General features: G+C 43.1%; 1 protein-coding gene across 3 annotated transcripts in view; it reads left to right on the plus strand.

Moving 5' to 3' along the window:
• The window catches only part of LOC111866329 (carbonic anhydrase 7), a 56,971-nt gene that overhangs the window by 3,423 nt on the left and 33,810 nt on the right, over nucleotides 1-19,738 (plus strand). Inside the window, exon 2 of one of the 3 annotated variants that reach the window (XM_023855173.2) lies at nucleotides 11,011-11,233. The exons of the other annotated variants lie outside the window; for them this stretch is intronic. Coding sequence (XP_023710941.1) covers nucleotides 11,212-11,233 — 22 coding nt within the window. The 5' untranslated portion in view covers nucleotides 11,011-11,211. The remainder of the gene's footprint in view (nucleotides 1-11,010; nucleotides 11,234-19,738) is intronic. 3 annotated transcript variants of the gene reach the window in all.

The following is a 19,738-nucleotide window of genomic DNA, read 5'->3' on the forward strand; positions in this document are numbered from 1 at the left end:
AATCCAATGACCTCATCGGAATTGAATGCTATGGGAAAATTAACGTCTTCAGTGAAGTGACAGACCTGAAAAAAAAGTGTTTGTGGCCTATTTTAAAGTAATATACAGGCATTCACGCGAAGAGATTGAGGAAAGACACGAAAATACGGTGACCGGCCCAGATTAAAACGTCACATTTCCGGAATACAACTCCGAAACGTTACAGCGTTAGCAAACTTTCGCGGTGGGAAAGCGCCCCAGAAGGTCGAGAAAGAGACCGCAAGGTAATATGAATGTTAACCGAGTTGTGGGTTACTTTATGACGCTGTTCTGTTACGTCCGTCATTCCGAGTGGAATCATATGAAAGGATGTTTGGAGTAAGAAACCCGTAGCTTCCTTCAATAGTTATTAAAGCCAACTTAACTAAATAGTTATTTACGAATGTCACAACATTAAACACATAAGAAACTCACAAACTAATTTAAATTGAATTTAGGTGACGAAAGTCATTCCACAGCAGGTGTACAATTACATCTCCATGGCTTGATCGTCAATCCCTCGTTCATGAGAACAGAATGCAGATGTGTGAAGATGGAATTTACATAATGTAAAACAGGCTTTATAATAAGCATCTTACACCTTGCATCTTAACTTAAACACGATTCATTATCTTGGCTGTCGGTGAAAGGATTGAAAAACAGGGAAATATGAAAATCTGAGGACAGCGGGCAGTCAGAGAGAAATACGATGACATTATCTCCTGAGTTTGGGGCAGTAGGCACATCTGCTGTATCGTGTAAATTACTTGCGAGTGGGAAGTAGCACAGGAAGGGGTTAAACGATCGGTTTGTGGCTGTAGCAGGAATCGGGTTGTCCCTTATCATCTCCGTGATCCACAATCAGCAGGCAGTGTCTTGGTAAACAAACACTGATCGATGGGTTCACCAACTCTTCACGTGGACAACTGACCGGCTTGTAATCAATTTTACATGCAAGATTAATAGATGCCATAGCTGGGCTCGAAACAAGGGCCACGCTTCCCACACATACTCGTATCTATCAAAATGAATTACTCAAATCGCCAAGAAATTCCCCTCGTTATATGGCACAAGGAGGGAACATTACCGTGTTCACAAGAGCCCGCCGCTGGACCCTATCCTGAGCCATTATAATTCAGTCTAAACTCTCGTATCCCGATTCTTAATTATCCATCTTAACATTCTCCTACCATCTACGACGAGGTCTCCCAATTATCTTAAATTCAGGTTTTGTGATCCTGGTTGCTGTTTTTAATCTTTCTTGTTCGTGCATGCTACATGCCCATAGTCCTTGATTTATTTATCCTAATAACATCCATAAAATTTACAAATTTTGGAGCTCCCTGCTGATAAATTGTCTGTATTCTCTTCTTCTTTATACTTAGGTCCAGATTAATCCTCCTCAGTATTCTGTTTTCAGACGCCTTCATGCTATGATGAAAGTCCAAATTTCATATTCATATAGCGCTGTTAGGCCCTTTATAACTGAGAATATATATTTATTGATTAATTGTGACATAGTTGGAATATTTTGGCACGACAGTAATAAATCAAAATTTGATTCAGGAGGAAATTAAGAGGAGAATGATTTCGGGTAAGCTACCATTCAGTCCAGAACATTTTGTCTCATCTATTGTCTAAAAACTTAAACATTAAAATATACAAAACTATAATTTTTCCTGTGGTTCTGTATGATTGTGAAACTTGGTCTCTGACAATATGGGAGGAACACAGACTGAGGTTATTTGAGAACAGGGTGCTGAGGAGAAAATTAAATTTGCTTAGTCGGGGGGGGGGGGGGAGTCCAACTGGGTCCACTCGGCACGGCGCCCACTGATTGGCCTATTTTAGCCTGCCCCGGGTGATTATGATGTTGGAGAATTTCGTAGAATGAAGATTGGCAGGGAAATTCGAAGTACTAGGGGAAAACCCGCTCCAGCGCCACTTTGTCCACCACAAATCCCACTTGACCAGATCCGGGATCGAACCCGGGTCGCCGCGGTGGGAAGCCAGCGACTAACCGCTTGAACTACGGCGCGGCCTTGCTGTGGAGAATATTTGGACCGAAGAGAAATGAAGTGACGGGAGGTTGGAGAAAGTGGCATAATGAGGAGCTTCACAACTTGTACTCTTCTCCAAGTATAATTAGGATGATCAAGTCAAGGAGGATTAGATTGGCAGAGAATGTAGAGAAGTGGAATGCTTTTATGATATTGGTGGGAAAGCCAGAAGAAAAGAGACTACTAGGAAGACCAAGACGTAGTTGGGTGGATAATATTAAAATGGATCTTAGAGAGATAGTATAGGGTAGTATAGACCGGATTGATCTGACTTAGACTGGACTAGTGGAGTGCCCTTGTGAAGTTCGGGTTCCATAATATTTTTGTAAATTCTTCAGTAGCTTCACAACATTCGGCTTCTCAAGGAGTTAGTTAGTTAGTTAGTTAGTTAGTTAACTGTACCCAAACAACACGACAACAAGTAAAGTCTGACTGAGGTTTTTCGTGACTTTCCTCAATCCCTCACGGCAAACTCCGGGATAATATCTCAAAATAGGCCACAACAGCTTTCTCCCGCAACGGTTCCTATTCATCATTTACTGATAATCCCACCACTGAACGCTGTACAGTCCGAGCAATTCACAGCGTCATTAAGTTAACAAGAAATAAAACAAATAAATGCACAATTCTAGGAAGTTTCATTGCGCTCATATTTGGAAACTCGAAGATTTGAGATTCTCAGGGCCGTGGGATCTTGTCGATGGTGACATCTTGCAGCCTAGTATGTGGGCACCGACGTTTCAAAGGGACACTATGCCTTCATCTTCAAAGGTGAAGTGAACCCTCAATGAAAGCAAAATGGAAGCAGTATGTTCCTTAGCAACGTCTGTAGATTCACTCTCCGCGCTACACGCTGCCATAAGAGGGAAGTGTGGCCTGTTAATTACACGTCGATTTATATCGGATCATGCGTCATCTACCATACTGTAACTGATCACACAAGTTTTTTTTTCAGTTGGCCTAATCCTTTCAGCCGCACTAGGTCCTGGGGATTACTCAGCCTCTAACAGAAATAAGTAACAGGAATCTTCCTGGGGAGTAAAGCGCGGCAGGCACGTAAGGCTGACAACCTTACCGCCATCTTTGAGCCGATTGTCTAGATAGTGTGGGACCCTCAACGTCTCACAACCCTATGGGCTTTCACGGCCTGGTACAGCGATAGCTTTACTTTTTTTTTACTTTTACTGTAGTTGGCAACCAGCTCCAAACTCCGTCATTCTACGTTGTGCTGGGTGTGTGTGGTACCAAGGTTGGATGAGGGGAATGTATGATTAAATGTTAGTTTGGGCGCCAAGAGGCATTTATCTGATGATAAAGTCTTATCAAGTTATTCCTTTCCTTTGGTGCGTGTTGGTTGCTCAACTCGCCGGTAGAACAAGTGATCCAGTCACAAGACGTGTTTGAACTGGCAGTAAATAAAAAACAGGAGACAACTCTAATTGTTACTGAATAAAGTACAACTTAACTTGGCGAACACATACAGTATTTACTTGTTTGCTGTTCTAAACTAATATTTGTTCCTAATGTCAATACAAGTTATGGTCTGAATCGTTAACTGACATGTATCTGTTGATATAAGGGAATTGTTTCGAAAGCATGACGACTGTTCCACCTTCCTATCTTCGATCGACCACTTGTTGTCGCACCTCCTGCACTTCTGCCACCCTTAACCCTTAAACACCTTCCCACGATACAGCTTTATTCTAATTTAAAATATACAAATTCCGCCTCAGTCAAACTAAAAGTGTTTTCTAATTGAGTAACTACAGAAGTGGGTGGACACACGAACATCGTGTAATCCAATCACCGCGGACTTCCCGTTGCCAATTCTACGTAACATATGTTCTCCATGCCCACAGCTGGACACCTCACGTGTCAGGTGCTCCAGCGAAAACATGCGCACCTTCTTACTGACAGCAATAGCATCATGGTTGCTTAGTCAAAAACAACTCTTCGGAATTTATCGTTTATACTGCACAAGATGCTTAAAACTAAGTCGCCCTTCGTTCTTAACCTACGCTCTAAGCCTTCTGTTTGTAACAAACAGCGTACAAACCTTTCTGGATCTACTGCATGTCTTAAGAACCCCCAGATATCCTGGGGATATGCAGAACAGATGTGTGGCCGCGATTAATATTAATAAATTAACACATCTAAATTACATATGTAGCATCTGGATTGAAATGGCAGAAGACACAATCGTTCCTTTTCATATTTTCATAAGTGTAGTAGCTACATTCTGTGAACATCGGTCAGAACAGACAGATAGATAGACAGAACACCTTTCTGGCGCTGTAAGCAATCTTCTTTTTGCCTCTAAAGAAAAAGCATTTCAGAGTTTTCTTAGAAGTTCTTATTGCTATAAGTACAAGAACAATTTAGGTGTTTTGTTAAATACTTAACGGTTCTTCACACTTCATACCAGGAAATGTTCCCCCAGGGGAGGGGGAGGAACAAAGAACTGCTACTCTAGGTACCAGGGTATGTCGCACTTCGTGTGTGTGAATTTACTGAAAAAACCCCGTGTCTAAGTAGGTCCATGGCTCAATTTCTTACCGGCATATGAATACCAGTAGTATTGTCACGTGTAGGGGTGACTATAGACGGGGTTTGGATTTGGTGACTCGATTTATTGACCACTTAATAGACATGGCTGGTAACTACATGTAACTACAGCGCCATCGCAGGTCTCCACACTTTACAAATCACTGTTAAGTACATTCTAGTGTTCGCAGTCTGTTACAGTCTCCATTTGTCGTTTCCTGGTAACGGCTTCTAACAGTGGAGATTATTCAGCTTCCGCTCTCACGCTACCGCAGGCTGACCACCGTCTCCCTTGGCACGTACCGTGCAATAAACACCGCTTCCAACAGTTGCTCTGTTGTTGCGTGTCGATTCGTTACCGTGGGAACCTGTTTGTTTGCCACCGTTACCTAGTGACGGGTCTACACGCTACAGTGTGTTAGAAACAGGATATAGTACCTTTATAATGATGAAGTAACGACTACGTCACTAACTGCAGGAGACGCGACCTTTTTGTTAGAGCAATTGGAGTGCACTGTGACCGAAAAATAATGGTAGAAGTTCGCGAGAGTCAGATAGATAAAACGCATCCCACTGAATTTTGTACCTTTAAATTCCTCCACTGAAACAGCTCCAAACATAATTTTCCGGCAAGATGGCGCACCGCGGCATTTCTCAAGACATGGAAGTTCATAGTGCAACATCTGGTGGAAGATGGATTGGCAGGGGTGGTTCAGTTCTACGGTCACCTAGGAGCTGGGGCTGTGTAAAGAATTATGTTAATTCGGAGAAAATTCGAGACCCGAATCAGTTGGAAGCAAGGAAAGAGAAGCTGCTGAGCAGGTAACGAGAGATGTGCTTCATCGCGTGTGCCAGGAAGTGGTGTCGATCGAACACGTGCAAGGTCACGAACGGTGCCCATGTGGAAACAGCTTACGTAGTACGTCCTAAAGTATTTGAGGTGCACTTTAAAGTAAAATATTAATATCTCGAATATATTTAACGTTTTTTTTCTAAATACTGGTCCCCGAAACTACACTATTTTTTGCATGCTCCATAGTAGTTTGCTGATCCACTGCACCTGTATATGCGGGTTCCGTCCTTTGCTTTTAGCCTGCTTCCCTTATTTTGAATAAGTAAAAGGAGGCTTACAAGATCGTCTTGCTGTCTTTGTGCCTGTGTGTCTGCTTATCCCCCCAACACCTGAAACCATGCATAGTGGAGCCAGAAGAGACAGCCGCTGCTGGGCAACGGCTCGAATACACATATAACAATAGAAGAACCGTTGTACTAGGAGTTTTCTATGCAGTTCGTGTCATATAAAACACTCTTTTTGTAAAGGTAAGAAAAGTTAAGTTGTTCCTGTTCTTAACTAATTAAGCATTATGCCATTATGGCGTATGGAGGAGTGGAGGTGTAGATCCACGTATTATTTATCTCGATACTAGACGGAGGTGAGTCGTTAGCCTCACGCTCTGACCTCTTTGCCCCCTGAAGACAGTGAAAGGAAAGTAAGCGATTGGTTCTTCCCAGAACTTCTTGTTGGTTTATAGTTCAGAAGACTATGACTCGGCTGTAGTCATTTGATACGCTGGGATTTCCCCAAACTGAGCGTTTCTTTCACTGTTAACTCACTTCTTATATATCACTGATGCACATGAAGTGACGCGATAAGCGCTTGATACGTACATCATTCAATCTCTCAGGATGTTTTTTCGAATATGTGGAAGTCAGTGTATGTCATAAACATGTATCTGAGTTTACATAGATCACCGGTGGAAGAGTTATCATGTGATGAAATTCCTGGCTGTCATATTGTTTGTCTGCACTTGTCACAAAGTTATTGTGCGTATTTACACATGGCCGTGCCGAGCACGTTCAGAACCGACGCTCGTAATCAGAATATGAGCAAAAAGGAAAACATCTGAAGAGACAACATGAAACAGAAACACGAAATACATGCAAGTCTTCATGTAGAATGTTCGTTCCTGCTGTTCGCTTTTAACAAAAACTGGAATGGGTATAAAAATTTTTAATAAACTTACCAATGTCAAATTTGCTGAAATCCTTTCCACTGTTCTTGAGCTGTTGAATGCCCAGACACAAGCTAATAGGCGCGCTGTTGCCATCCTCCTAAGGTCTTCCCATCTTTACGTGGGGCGCTGTAGGAAAGATGAGCAGGCCTATGTTTATCTGGTATCACGTCACTTGCACGATTAGAGCTTAAACTTTCAATTACCGGCATTTCGAAGCTGGTTAAAATTTACATGACGACAGAATTCATTCTGCAGCTGAAGGCTGTCAACTTTCCACTGTTTAATTCCCACATAATTTTGAAGTGCCGACAACTGTCACGTGTAGGCTACGTGAGCCTGTGGTTTCCTCGAAGCCAGGGTTTCCCTACGTTGTTTGATCTATCGCAAAGGAAGCTGCGAGTGAGCCATTGGCCCCGCCATAGGACGATAGCGGAGGTCAAGCTCCACGCATTCTCGTCCTTGTCATTAGGCGAACTAGAGTGCTCAGCTTCTCGTTCCCTTCCATTAGGCCCTGGAAAATGCCCCCGAGGCCCGTTCCTATCCCTCGGTTTCCTGTTGCTCCCGTCTGTACTTCACTAATAACTTCACCACCCCTGTCTGAATGTTATGTATTTTGTGTTCCTTCTGTATCAAGTTTTGTGGTCTTAAGCAAGTTAACAGCAGTCTCCAACTCCTGCCCATGGAAACTAAACTGGAGACTGTTTGACAAGGTTAAAATTAACCCCATTTCCGCACTTTCAAGCAGAGAAGGATTTTTTCCGTACTCTTCTCCAATATTAGGGTGACCAAATGAAAAAGAAGGAGACGGGAGGTGCGTCCATTAGTCTCTTACTTTTCGGTTTTCCAGCTAAATTCCATGCATTTCTCAGTTCTCCCATGCCCTGACAATCGAAAACAAGGAAAAGGAAGTAATACATAGAAAAACAATGAGGGAAAGTTTAGGACTCTATAGTCAAGAGAGTCAAACAGGAGCAACGAAGCAAAATGTTTTTTCGCGGGTTATATAACAAACGTTTCGGTCCCGAGACTATGTAGCGAAACAAAACTCCAGAAACATACGTAAACAGAGGTCGTATATATTTACATCAGCTACAGGCAGGCTGCAAACATCTGGGAAAACGCCTCAACGATTTGACAGTACTGAATGAACTGTGGCTAATAGGGTGTGTTACAACAGAACAAAGAACTTTCCCTTGGACTGAAGGCCCTTTCTCACCCGTTAACGTCTTTTTGGCTTGGCCGAGGTCAAAACCCGGAGAACCTGGAACCCCATTGGTAGCGCTAATCACTACGTCATCGTCTGAATGATGACGTATCTATAAAATACATAAGTAGTTACAGCACATTGAAGCGCACGATAAGCAGTGGAAGTTCATTTAAAATCGGCTCAGAATTTACTGGATGAGGACGTAGACCCCACAAACAGGCGGAAACATCAAGTAAATGCGTAAGATAACTTTAAAGTCGACTTAAAATCGACCAGCAGTAGGTATAAACTAGTAAACACTCAACCCAGTGATGTATTTCTCGGGAAATCTGAAGAGAGTAGATCACTTCTGAGACCTAGGTATAGATGGAACGAAAATATTAAAACTGATTTTAAAGAAATAGGGTTTAAAGGTGTAAACTGGATTTGTCTGCTTCAGGACAGACGTCAGGTGATGTTTCTTGTGAGCACGACAGTGAACCTCGGGATTCCAAAAGAGAATGGGAATTTCTTGACTAGCTGAGAGACTATCAGTTTTCCAAGGATTCTGCTGCATTCAGGCCCATGTTTCAAGCAAATATACTCTGACATTGTGGTTCGAGTGCCAGGGGACGGAAAAATATATGTTATGTGTTACAGTAAAGCCTGTCCGATACAGAATCTACATGTCTTTTAACGTATAAAGGTGAAGTCCCTGTTCTTAATTAATTAAGCATTATGTCATGAAGGCGTATGGGAGAGTGAAAGTATAGCTCCACAATTCTTGACATCGGCACTGGGTGAAGGTGAGTGGTCAGCCTTACGCCTCGGCATGTTTACCCCCCCCCACGAGAAAGATCCTCCAGATCTAGAAATTCTGGAAAGAGAATGCAGAAGTATTCCTAGTAAACGGAAAATTTATTTTTTCTTTTAACGGAGAATTATCTTCGCAAATAGGCCTATTTCTTTTGTTCATGTTTTAAGTTCTTTTTCGTGTTTTAATAAATCTGCATGAGATGAAACGTTCCTGCTACAAACGGGAGAGAATTAATCCCGACCGTCGACAGAATACAAGCAGAATAGTATACTCGAACAAAGGAAAAGGAGAAAGTATATTCTATAACAGAGTATGTACATATGTAGCAGAACTTTCCCACTTGTGGCTTTTGTCTGAATACGTATTGTACAAAACTGAAAGGAATCGATAAGTTACAAGTTTTACTTCGAACGTTGCTGATCCTCCGATAAATCGGACGGAAATTATCACTTCTAAAGATTTTACTATAGGCTGTATAGCACATTTCCCCATTCTTCTTGTAAGCATCCGGGCAAACCGTGTCTTAGCACACAGCCTTCATTTTAGTACGAAATTTGAAAAGCAATACTTTTGTTCCTTCACGCGTAGCTTTGACTTATAAGACGAGTTTTGGTTTGGATGATTGGATTTATTGCACCTTCCACATTCACACAGTTCGGAACTACAGGCAGTACAGCGCTATTGCCATTCTACACGCTCTCAGTTCACCGTTGCACAGGTACTAGAATTCTGTCTTTACTAGTCGTATCCTGGCAACGGATTTATCAGTCTCACTGGCACTTCGAATCAAATATTCTGCATCTGCCAATTCAAAAGACTCAACTCAATTAAATTGATCTGCTCCTAAGCTCATATCCCGGCAGGCTGGCATCTCGAAAAACAAACCCTTCACTTCACTCTAATACTCTTGTCACTAATCCGTCTCCGTCTTGTGTCCTTTTATAACACCTCGGCACGGACCACACGAAAAACACAGTCTGTATTGTTAAGGAGGCTTGTTTACTGACCCCATACCTAGCAATGGATCTCCTATTGTCGAGTACGCGTGTGTTCTGGGAATGTGTTCATCGAGCCGTTGCCTAGCAATGTTTATATACATTACAATATATATGATTCTTGGCTTATTTAACGACGCCTGCAATTCTAGTAGCTGTAGCTTTGGATGAAAGAAGCAGTGAATTATGAATTAGAGAGGATGTGAAACGAAGCGGTTAACGTCTAATTTATAGCAGTGTCCCGGCATTTTCTTGGTGGGACTGAGAAAAACAACGAAACGCCTCAATAAGTATGATGGGTCTCCGGGCAGAAGTCTGAACCCAGGACCTATAGAATATGAAGCAGAAGTGCTACGCAACAGCAGAGTGTATCAGTCCGGTTGCGACATGGCGCAAGTAGCAATATAGATAAAACCAGAAACCCAACTACGTTATCGGTGGAACCTTGGCATGACAGTGGAGAACAAACAGCAAGTTCAGCCGGGTCTTAAAAAAGCAATAGAATAGAGTGGGTGGGCTTCTGCGTGGACGGCTCTCTCATACGTATATTTTGCGGAGAGCTACAGATATTCCTTTTGTGTCTAAGAAAAGAATTTCAATGGAAAGCGTCAAAACATTACGTGGAATCCTTCTAGGGAGTATTTCTTTGTTTTGAAAGACGGCTAATTTCTTTTAAATTCTAAACGACATGAAAAATTAAGTCAGTATAATTATTGTAACGGTTATAATTTGTTACATAGGCCTTCAGTGAAACCTGTCTGTAGCGTAATCTAAATGGACCCCAACATTCTTACGCAGGCGAAACGGAGTGATGAACTGTGAAAATTTGAAAGTGACTGTATCTTTTTATGGCACTCCGCTTTCGCATAGAGAGAAGGAAGAAAAATATAAAATTGTCACCGGTATCTCGGACGAGATTCAAACCGAGTACCTCTCAAATACGATTTCAGGGCTACACAAGCTAGAACGGTTGCGTGGCTCTCCCTCATGTTGCAATTCGGTCTGTTATCTTGAAGGAAGATCACAGCTAGAGTTAACACGCAGGGCTGCAAGAGTTGAGTAACAGCCATTGAATGGAAGATCAGTTCCCTTACGTAAGGAGCGCAGTCTGTCTTCATTGTGGCCGATAATTACAATTGTAATTTGCGTGTTAAGAAACAATCTCATTTTCTGTCATCACTAGATGGCATGTTTAATGTACGTACAATAATTCTGAACTCATAGAAACATTTATTTTTGTCCTTGAACAATGCCAACTAGTGAGCGTTATGTAAACTACCGTAAAACAATTTACGGAACTGTTGAAACATGACACACGTTTACCTCCCTCTCACAGCTACGTGTTTTCAGAGATTGTGCGATTCTTATTTTGCAGTTCACGAGGCGCCGCTGTAATATTTGGCAACTACAAGCTTATCGTGCTTCTGCGACACTGCATACCGTTTTAAATGCCACTCTGTGTTACTGCCTGTTTCAAGCGCCTTCATCTACTGCAGAGGATACTTAGTGTGAAGGACATTGACGTTGAGGGCAGACGGCAACACAGGAGAACTGCCACGAGTCTTGCACCACTAGGATGTCGGATGGACTTCTACCTCGTAAGAAATAGATCCATATGCAAAGTTAACTGCACTGCCGCCCAGATAGGATACATAACAATTGAACACATTCAGCCGGCCCGTTCGAATCCCAGCAGCTCTGATTTTCTGCAAGGGCTCTGCTCATCAGTCTACCACATGCGCATTATTTGTTTCGATTTTGTGTAACCACAGTAGCAAACATAACGTCTTTAATTGAAAAGGTAAAGGTATCCCTGTAACAGGCCGTGGAGGCCCATAGGGTTGTGAGAGGTTGAGGCTCCCACATCTTCTAGACAATCGACTCACAGATGGCAGTAAGACTGTCAGCCTTACGTGCCGGCCGCCATTCATCCAACCAGGAAGATTCCTGGTACTCATTTGTGTTAGAGGCTGAGTCGACCCCAGGGCCATAGTGCGGCTGGAAGAATTAGGTCAATTGAAAATTCCAATGACATCGGGAATCGAACCCGTGGCCTCCAGGTTCGTAGTATAGTGCCTCAACCAACTACGCTACCGCATGCCCCAACGCCTTTAATTATCCTGTCTATATTAAATCATATTTAGAGTTCGAAACTGTGGACTTTCAGACCGAAAGAGCATCCAAGGAACGCAGCTGGAAATATCAATATATGCTCAAGATGGAATAACCCCACACCGTGCTCTCTTATTTTGCCCTCAGCTATGCGCCAAGATACAGTAGTCGTGCTGTCGTAAGGCATGAACTCTCTTCGCTTGCACGGATGCTGGGATCGTGGGTTCGAATACTACTCAGGGCACAGATGTTTGGTGTGTGTATGTATGTGTTTATTCTGTGTTTGTGCTATCCTCTGTTTAGGTAGCGGCCTTGCAGGGGGCTGATCACTCGCGCAAGGAGTCCTACCATCTGTGAAAAATGATTACGGAACTGAATAAGAGGCCATGACCCTAAATGGGCTGGAAGAGCCACTGGAAAAAAAAAAAGTACCAAGTTGCACATATTGTCATGTGACATCGACAGTACGTGAAAGTTTTAGGCTGTAACCTCTTAATTCTATATAATTCGTTTTGGTAGCAGAAAATACATGGCCTCCTTTCGACGCGACGACTGACGCAAAATACCCCTAAGAAATTTTGATTTTGTAGCAACCAGTCCTGCATTAATGACCTCCACACTCAGTTGCATGTCGGGCTGGTGCCGATGTCTTTCATTGGAGATAACGTCGGTTCGAGCACGATGCTATAGAACCAAGATCGATAATAAATCGATTCTCATTCAATTACTGACGGACGGTTCAAGTTTACGTGGTCCAACAGCACTGTTCTGACGGCAGTGAATGCGGACTGAGCTCAGGCTTTTATGAAACGAGGAAGGGAGGTACTGAACACCACGCATTTGCATGTATGTGGGTTGGATTTGAATGTGTCTCAGTTGGTTCGAAGAAAAAGATGTCCAAGACGACGGTTCAAGTGATCTGAAGTGGCGTGATGGCAGATGCTTGTTTATGGTACAGCCATCGTTGCACAGGCAATATCTCACGCGTCCAGAGTCTTCTTTCTTTCATTATAAGCGCGGCTGTCTTTCATAAAGATAAATGCTGATGTAAGCAATGCGAATGTAAGTGAAAGAATAATACATACGTCATTAAAAAGGTGTAACTATAATTGTCAGACCCAATGTCCTTATTTTCCATTAGCTCAAAAGGGTATTTCCAGTAAATAGGAAGACACTTTCTTCTAAGTATATTAACTCAGGCCTTTGAACTTTCAGACGAAAAATAATCGGAGCTTACCGAAAGAAAGAAAACTTGTTGCTTCTTTTAGATGCTTTCAAATAAAATTACAGATCCTTATCGAAATTGTGTTTGTTCTGTCACGAACAACAGTGTAGCAACGTAGACGTGCCAACTTTTGAGGTTAGGACACCAGCGGCATTAGTTCGAAGTCCTGTTATTTTGAAATCGGACTGATATGTTGGCCATGTGGTTTGAGGTGCGAACTGAGATCGCGGGTTCAATTCCTCCTCAGGGAATTCGTGTATGCCGTTCTCTTTCTTCGTTATTTTGAGTGTCTTTTCGAACTTCCGATCCCCCCCCCCCCTTTCAAGGAGTTCTGCATAACAGATTCAGAATTACGACTTCATGTTCCTAATCGTACTGACATGGGGAAGGGGGGACGGCAGTCTTCAGTCACCTTTTAAGCACTTGGTCCATTGTGCACCCCCAGTCTAGTCCAGTAAACTTCTGCTGGTCCTCGCAAGCAGTTATCCTTGGTTCAGAGTCCCATGGAACCCACGACCGTATTTTACTCTCTGATGGCTCTGGGAGCCTTCCTTACTCTCTGACATCACTGTGCACCCCCAGGGTTGTTCGGACTTCTTACGATCCTCGACCTCAGCTGGAGCCAAAGCCCTGCTCCACACGGAAGCCCTCTTAATTCCCACGGCTCTACCCATGCAGACCCACACTTCAGAGGTCCATGTCCAATCTAGCAGTGACATAATGGCACCTCCCCTTGGGCTGCTGACACCGGGTACCCTGACGCTCTCTGAAATTGACGGACAGGAACATCATAGCCCCCACCACTGGTCCCTATGGGCCCGCAGCGAGGCACCCGGCTTCCCTCAGAAGAGCTGTTCTTCACCAGCCTCTTCTGCTGGCCAGACACAGAGTTAAGGCTTAATCCAATGACTAATGAAGATTGATATTTAGAAAACTAACCGTTAAATAAGATAATTTTTGTCTAAATTGGAAGATAACGCGTGTCTGTGTAAAATTCAACTGTAATTACGAAGTGTGTCTCGTGCACATTTCTTCTTAGACGTGTCAGGATATGCTCCCAGCCGTACAAAACCCACTCAAGCGACAATGAATGTGGAGGTAATCATGTTCTCTCTGCCTTTCTGACTGTATCCTCCTTAATTGCAGTAATGAATAGTGTAAAGGTTTTTATTTCATTTGAACTGCTAGACTAGGACGCCCTTGATGTGCTCCGAGCCCATCACAAGGCCACTGCCTACGCAACACAAAGACATGGAAGTAGTCGTTGCCTCGGTCTGCGTGCGCAAGTCACTGTAGCCGCACTTTCCTGTACAACCCCTTTGTCACGACTTATCTGTGGTGGCGAGGAGCACAGATATGCAACCAGGCAGACTGGTGTAACAGAAACGCGCTTGTCACATATTCATGAAGAAGCCGGTTCTGATCTCGGCTGGACGGAAGTGTTTAGCAGTTTCCTGTTTGATACGTAATTCTAATGCGATTTCTGGCGGACGGCTTGCGTCATGGCTACCCTCCAATCGGCTGACCTATCAGGATGGCCATTGTTCGAATCTGGAATGTCACGATTGGTTGTCAGTTTTTATGTCTGGAATTAATTTCTTTAAGAGCGATCTTGACCGTATTACAACTGAAACTCCACAAGCTGACTCATTGCGCATGCACCAGATTCCTCATATTTAAAATAATATAAAAGCGGGTCATTCTGTAAATAGCCGAAAGAAAAAGCAAATTTCATGAAATAAGCCTTCATGAGCAACTGATACCGTGCCAACTAAGACATTTCCCTCTCATGTAACAAAATGCTTTGTGGGAAAAACTCTTTAATTTTAGCCAGTTGGATGGGAACGAGACCCAGATGGAAGGATAACATTAAGATGCATCTTGAGGAAACAGGGAGTGAAGAACTAACTGTGAAACGTGCGCAATTTCAGATTTTGGTATTCGCGACATCGTATTGGATTTTGGCCTTCTACCATCTTGGAAGGAGCTGGTTTGTTATAGTATTAAACTGTAATGGACATTATCACGCAGTGAGGGGAAGTCACGGTAATATCAACGGCAGCTCAGTGTACACCATGAACTAAATCATTAACTACTTGCTTCAGTTTCCTTATACAAGGAATATATGCTTATATGCTTCTTCTATTTACTAAATGGCAGATTGGTTTATTTTTAGTTTAATTAACTGCAACTCAGAGTACATGGTGTCGAAGGGCCGCGCCATAGCTCAAGCGGTTAGTCGCTCCCGGGTCTGTTCAAGTGGGATTTGTGGTGGACAAAGTGACGCTGGGGCAGGTTTTCTCCGAGTACTTCGGTTTCCCCTGCCAATCTTCATTTCATCAATTGCTCCACAATTACCCTCACCTATCATCTAGGGCTGGTACAATAGGCCAGAAGTGGCCGCAGTACAAGGGACTTAGTCCCACCCCACTAGCAATAAAAAAATAAAAAAATATAGTGTCGAATGGTATGAAGATAGCGAGAAATGACTTTGAAAGGATGTGGAAGATAGCAACTGTGGCCTAATTTATTGTACTATCTAGGAATTTGTCTGGAGAGACTGAGGAGAACCATGAAAAACTCTTGGTGAGATATGCGGACGTGCAGGCCGAATTCCGAAAGGGGCACTTCCGGGAATCCAGAGTGCTCACTTGCTCTGCAATCTGGGAAATGTTCTGATACAGGAGAATAACGGTAATACTGGCGCATGCGCAATGGGATCTCAGTCCCTATGTAAGATTTGAGATTTTCACGGCGGTGACTGTGAAGAATGCCGTCTTCTGGGATGTTGCGCCGTGTATATCTTGTGTGTGATCTGCAAACACCTGCTTACGGTGGTTCCTCTCTCACGGATGTTTCTACCCTGAAGATGGAGGCGATACGTTACTCCGAAACTTCGCTTCACACAAGATCTACACGGCGCCACATCCCAGAAGACGGCATTCTTCTATCTCAGTCCCAGCCAACGGTTCTGACCCGTTACGTGAGGTTGTAATCAATGCGTGGTCTGTTTCATCTTCTGCTGGTACCTCTGTACTTGATATTCGTATTTCCATTGCGATCTGGATTTCAGAATTTTATTATTTAGATTAAAGATGTTCAGCTCTTCCATAATTTTAGTATTTACGGTAAGCAGCCTGCGGAGTGGAAATCGTCGTTCAAAATCAAACAATAACATACTTAACACTCCTCCACCTACCTACGGTTCGGGCTCTCAAGCGGGTTCCTGCCATGATACTCTCCAACGACAGTGTTCTACAAATCATGACAGCACGCGTGCTACACACTTTGTCTATCACATCAGCGATTTAATAAACCTATAAATATAATGAAACAAGTAGAAATCGAGAAATCTATGTCATTTCTAAATTAATATTCAGAAATATATTAAAAAAAGAACTGTGACAATTTAATTGTTTGAAGGACGTATCGTGTTATAATGTCGGCAGATACAAGTTATCTAATTTCTAGTTCGCCCAGAGAAATTCTGGGGCGGTACTTCACCTTGCCTTTCCCTTTAATGGTCTTATTAATATACACTTCCTCGCAGGCTATGATAACTAACCACTTATCAAGCCGTCTTATTAACCGGTCTAGCAACTACATACATTTTAAGCCCACAAATGGCTGCTGAAATACAGACAGCATGTTACAGTTTTCTTGCTTTCCGTGCTGCCGGTAAGTCTGTGAGGCTAATTTAAACATATTCTTAATATTATCCGGTAAGTGATTTTAGGGGCCCGAATAAAGCCAAGAAAATCTCAGGAAACCGGGATTTAAAACGGGTACATTCTGAGTATGGGGGCACGCGGTAGTGCAGGTGGTTGAGGCACTATGCTACAAGCCGAAAGGTCGCGGGTTCAAAACCCGATGAGGTCATTGGATTTTTTTTTTCAATTGACCTAATCCTTCCAGCCGCACTATGGCCCTGGGGTCGACTCAGCCTCTAACAGAAATGAGTACCAGGAATTAATTAAATAATTTCCCTGGTGAGTAAAGCGCGGCCGGCGCGTAAGGCTGACAACCTTACCGCCATATTTGAGCAGATTGTCAAGGTAATGTGGGACCCTCAACGTCTCACAACCCTATGGGCCTTCACGGCCTGTTACAGGGATAGCTTTACTTACTTTTTTACATTCTGAATATGAAAACTCGGTGACGTATAATACACTCGCGCTCTGTGAGCTGTGCGGGTTGCACAATGCGCCTAGTCACTATTCTTAACGGTGCAGCAAGGCTCACCGCCGAGATTGTCCAGTGTTCTCTCGAGCGGAGCGGATCTTTGCGGTTTCCAGGACAACAGAAAACAATGACCGCTACAGCTATAAATTCTGGTCACGCATTGATCCAGGGTAGTGAGGGACTCGATTTGTGTCTGTCCATATTCCCTCAGGGCTAGGTGAAAAATCATTCACCAAGTAAAGGTAAATAAATTAATTAAACACCATGCTACGAAGACGTACTGGGGAGTGGAAGTATAGCTCCACTATTCTCCATCTCGTCACTAGCTGGAGGTCAGTGTTCAGCTTCACGCCCCGGCAGGTTTATCTCGGTGGAAGAGACCCCGGTAACTATTGGACAGGAGGCTGGCTGGACTCCAGACCCGATCTGGACGCTGTGAAGCAGAGGGAAATTCCTTATGCCGGAGAGGAATCGAACTCCGGTCGTCCAGCACATAGTCAATGGCTGTAACGACTGAGTAATCCCGGCTCCTTCATTCACTTCCGAGAAATTGCGCCTATCGCAAGGCTATGGAGGTCAAGAAAATCGTCTTCCTTATCCCATTTTCCAGCAAATTTCGCCACCAAAACTTGAGAGGCGTCTTAACTTCCCTTCTGAATTTTAATTTATAATACACACGTTATGAATCGATCGCTTATTTCAGATTACAACAAAGTCTAGAGAGTATTTTGCTCATCCTTATGGGCGAATTTTGTTAAGAACATGTATTGTACAACTCACATGTCTGAGGAAGCTTCAGCTTTTGACTGACATCAGTGACAATGCGACAATATCCACATCACAGAAGAACTCATTATTTTTTTCTTTGACAAACTTATAAAGATATTTTAAAGGGTTCTTACGATGGTGGATGACACACAGAATTACTGTGTTTGTGGACTTTTTCCATCGTCTGGAATTCTAGGTAACAGAGGATACGACGTTTCGGAAACTGGATCTGTTTCCGAAACGTCGTGTCCTCTATTACCTTGAACTCCGGACACTGGAAAAGGTCCAAAAACCAAGTAATTCTGTGAAACGTACAACGAGTTAGGTAGTTATAGCAGAAAGTGTTTAAAAAAACGTAAGGCACTCGAATAAACCAGTGAAACGAATATTCCGGAGGCCTTTAAGCACCAACTGATCGAACGCACCTGAATATATAGATCCGTTTTTAGAGAGTTGAGTGAGTGAACTAGTCTGCGTTTCGAAGCTTCCTGATACAGTTGTATTACATTATGGTGGAGCCCTCCCCACGCTATCCTTACCAAAGGCTGTAGATGTCCATCAGTACTCTGAATTGCAGGATTCTTTCAGCCGCGGTTGTAATTTCAATTGAATTTTTTCCCTTTAATACACTTTCTTCTAACCACAAATCCATGGGTGCTTAATGTATAGCAGTAATATATGAATTCACTCTGATATCATCACCATCGTTGGCAAAACAACTCCTTTTGAGCCAAAGCATTGCTTGGAAGATCAGACCATCTGGTTTTCACTTCTTCTGATTCCTCAACAGAGTCAGGCCGTCAGCCTTGCGTCCAATCCCCAACCTGGAGGACCAGTTCCCTGTATTTATGTCCCCCAGTGACAGGGTGGCCCAGATATACCCCCAGGTACCTGGTTTCCTTTTCATCGCCTTCTACGACTCGCAGGGCTACTGTGGAGGCATTATAACCCTTCTTCACGCTGGGACATATGGTACATCACAAAAATATTAACGTAAAATACCTAACGATTCGTCTGCAGACAGGAGAAACCAAAGACAAAATATCGCTGCTGAAGGAGGCGTATATTACAGTTGCTGCAATTTACCGTTAAATGGTCGTTTATAAATAATCACTGCATTTACTCAAGTGATAGTTTGGCTAGCGCATGTTTCTTAATGGGTACTTGGCAATATGTCAATACCACAACAATATCTGCTGCACTTATTAATTACTTACTCTTACTCATGGAGCTGAGCCCTTCTGGAGGAGCCGCCAATTCTGCAGCTACTCAAGAATTTCCCAGCATTTTATGGAACCTGAAGGTTCATCACCGTGTTCACAAGAGCCCTCCACCGGTCCCTATCCCGAGCCAGATATATCCAATCCACACCATCCCATCCTGTCTCTCCAAGATCCATTCTAATATTGTCCACCCACCTACGCCTTGGTCTTCCCTGTGGTCTCTTTCCTTCTGGCTTCCCCACCAATATCCTATATGCATTCGTCTCCCCCATTCGTGCTACATGACCTGCCCACCTCATTCTCCTTGACTTGATCATTCTAATTATACTTGGAGAAGAGTATAAGTTATGAAGCTCCTCATTATGCAGCAGCACTTATTAATGGTGAACAAATTGTACATTTGTTACGAATGCAGTGTTCAGTAGTCACTAGGCGTGTACGTCAAATTTCCCAGCGAACCTACTCGCGGTCTCCCAAGTTTTGTTTATGATACACTTCTATCATTAGATTAAAACTAAATGTTGTGTGTATGAGCTACTTGATCAGTATCCAAAGAGATGAGATATGTGAAGCAGAAAATGCGCAATTCAAAT

The sequence above is a fragment of the Cryptotermes secundus genome, unplaced genomic scaffold (genome assembly GCF_002891405.2).
Source record: "Cryptotermes secundus unplaced genomic scaffold, Csec_1.0 scaffold40, whole genome shotgun sequence".
Classification (NCBI taxonomy): domain Eukaryota; kingdom Metazoa; phylum Arthropoda; class Insecta; order Blattodea; family Kalotermitidae; genus Cryptotermes; species Cryptotermes secundus.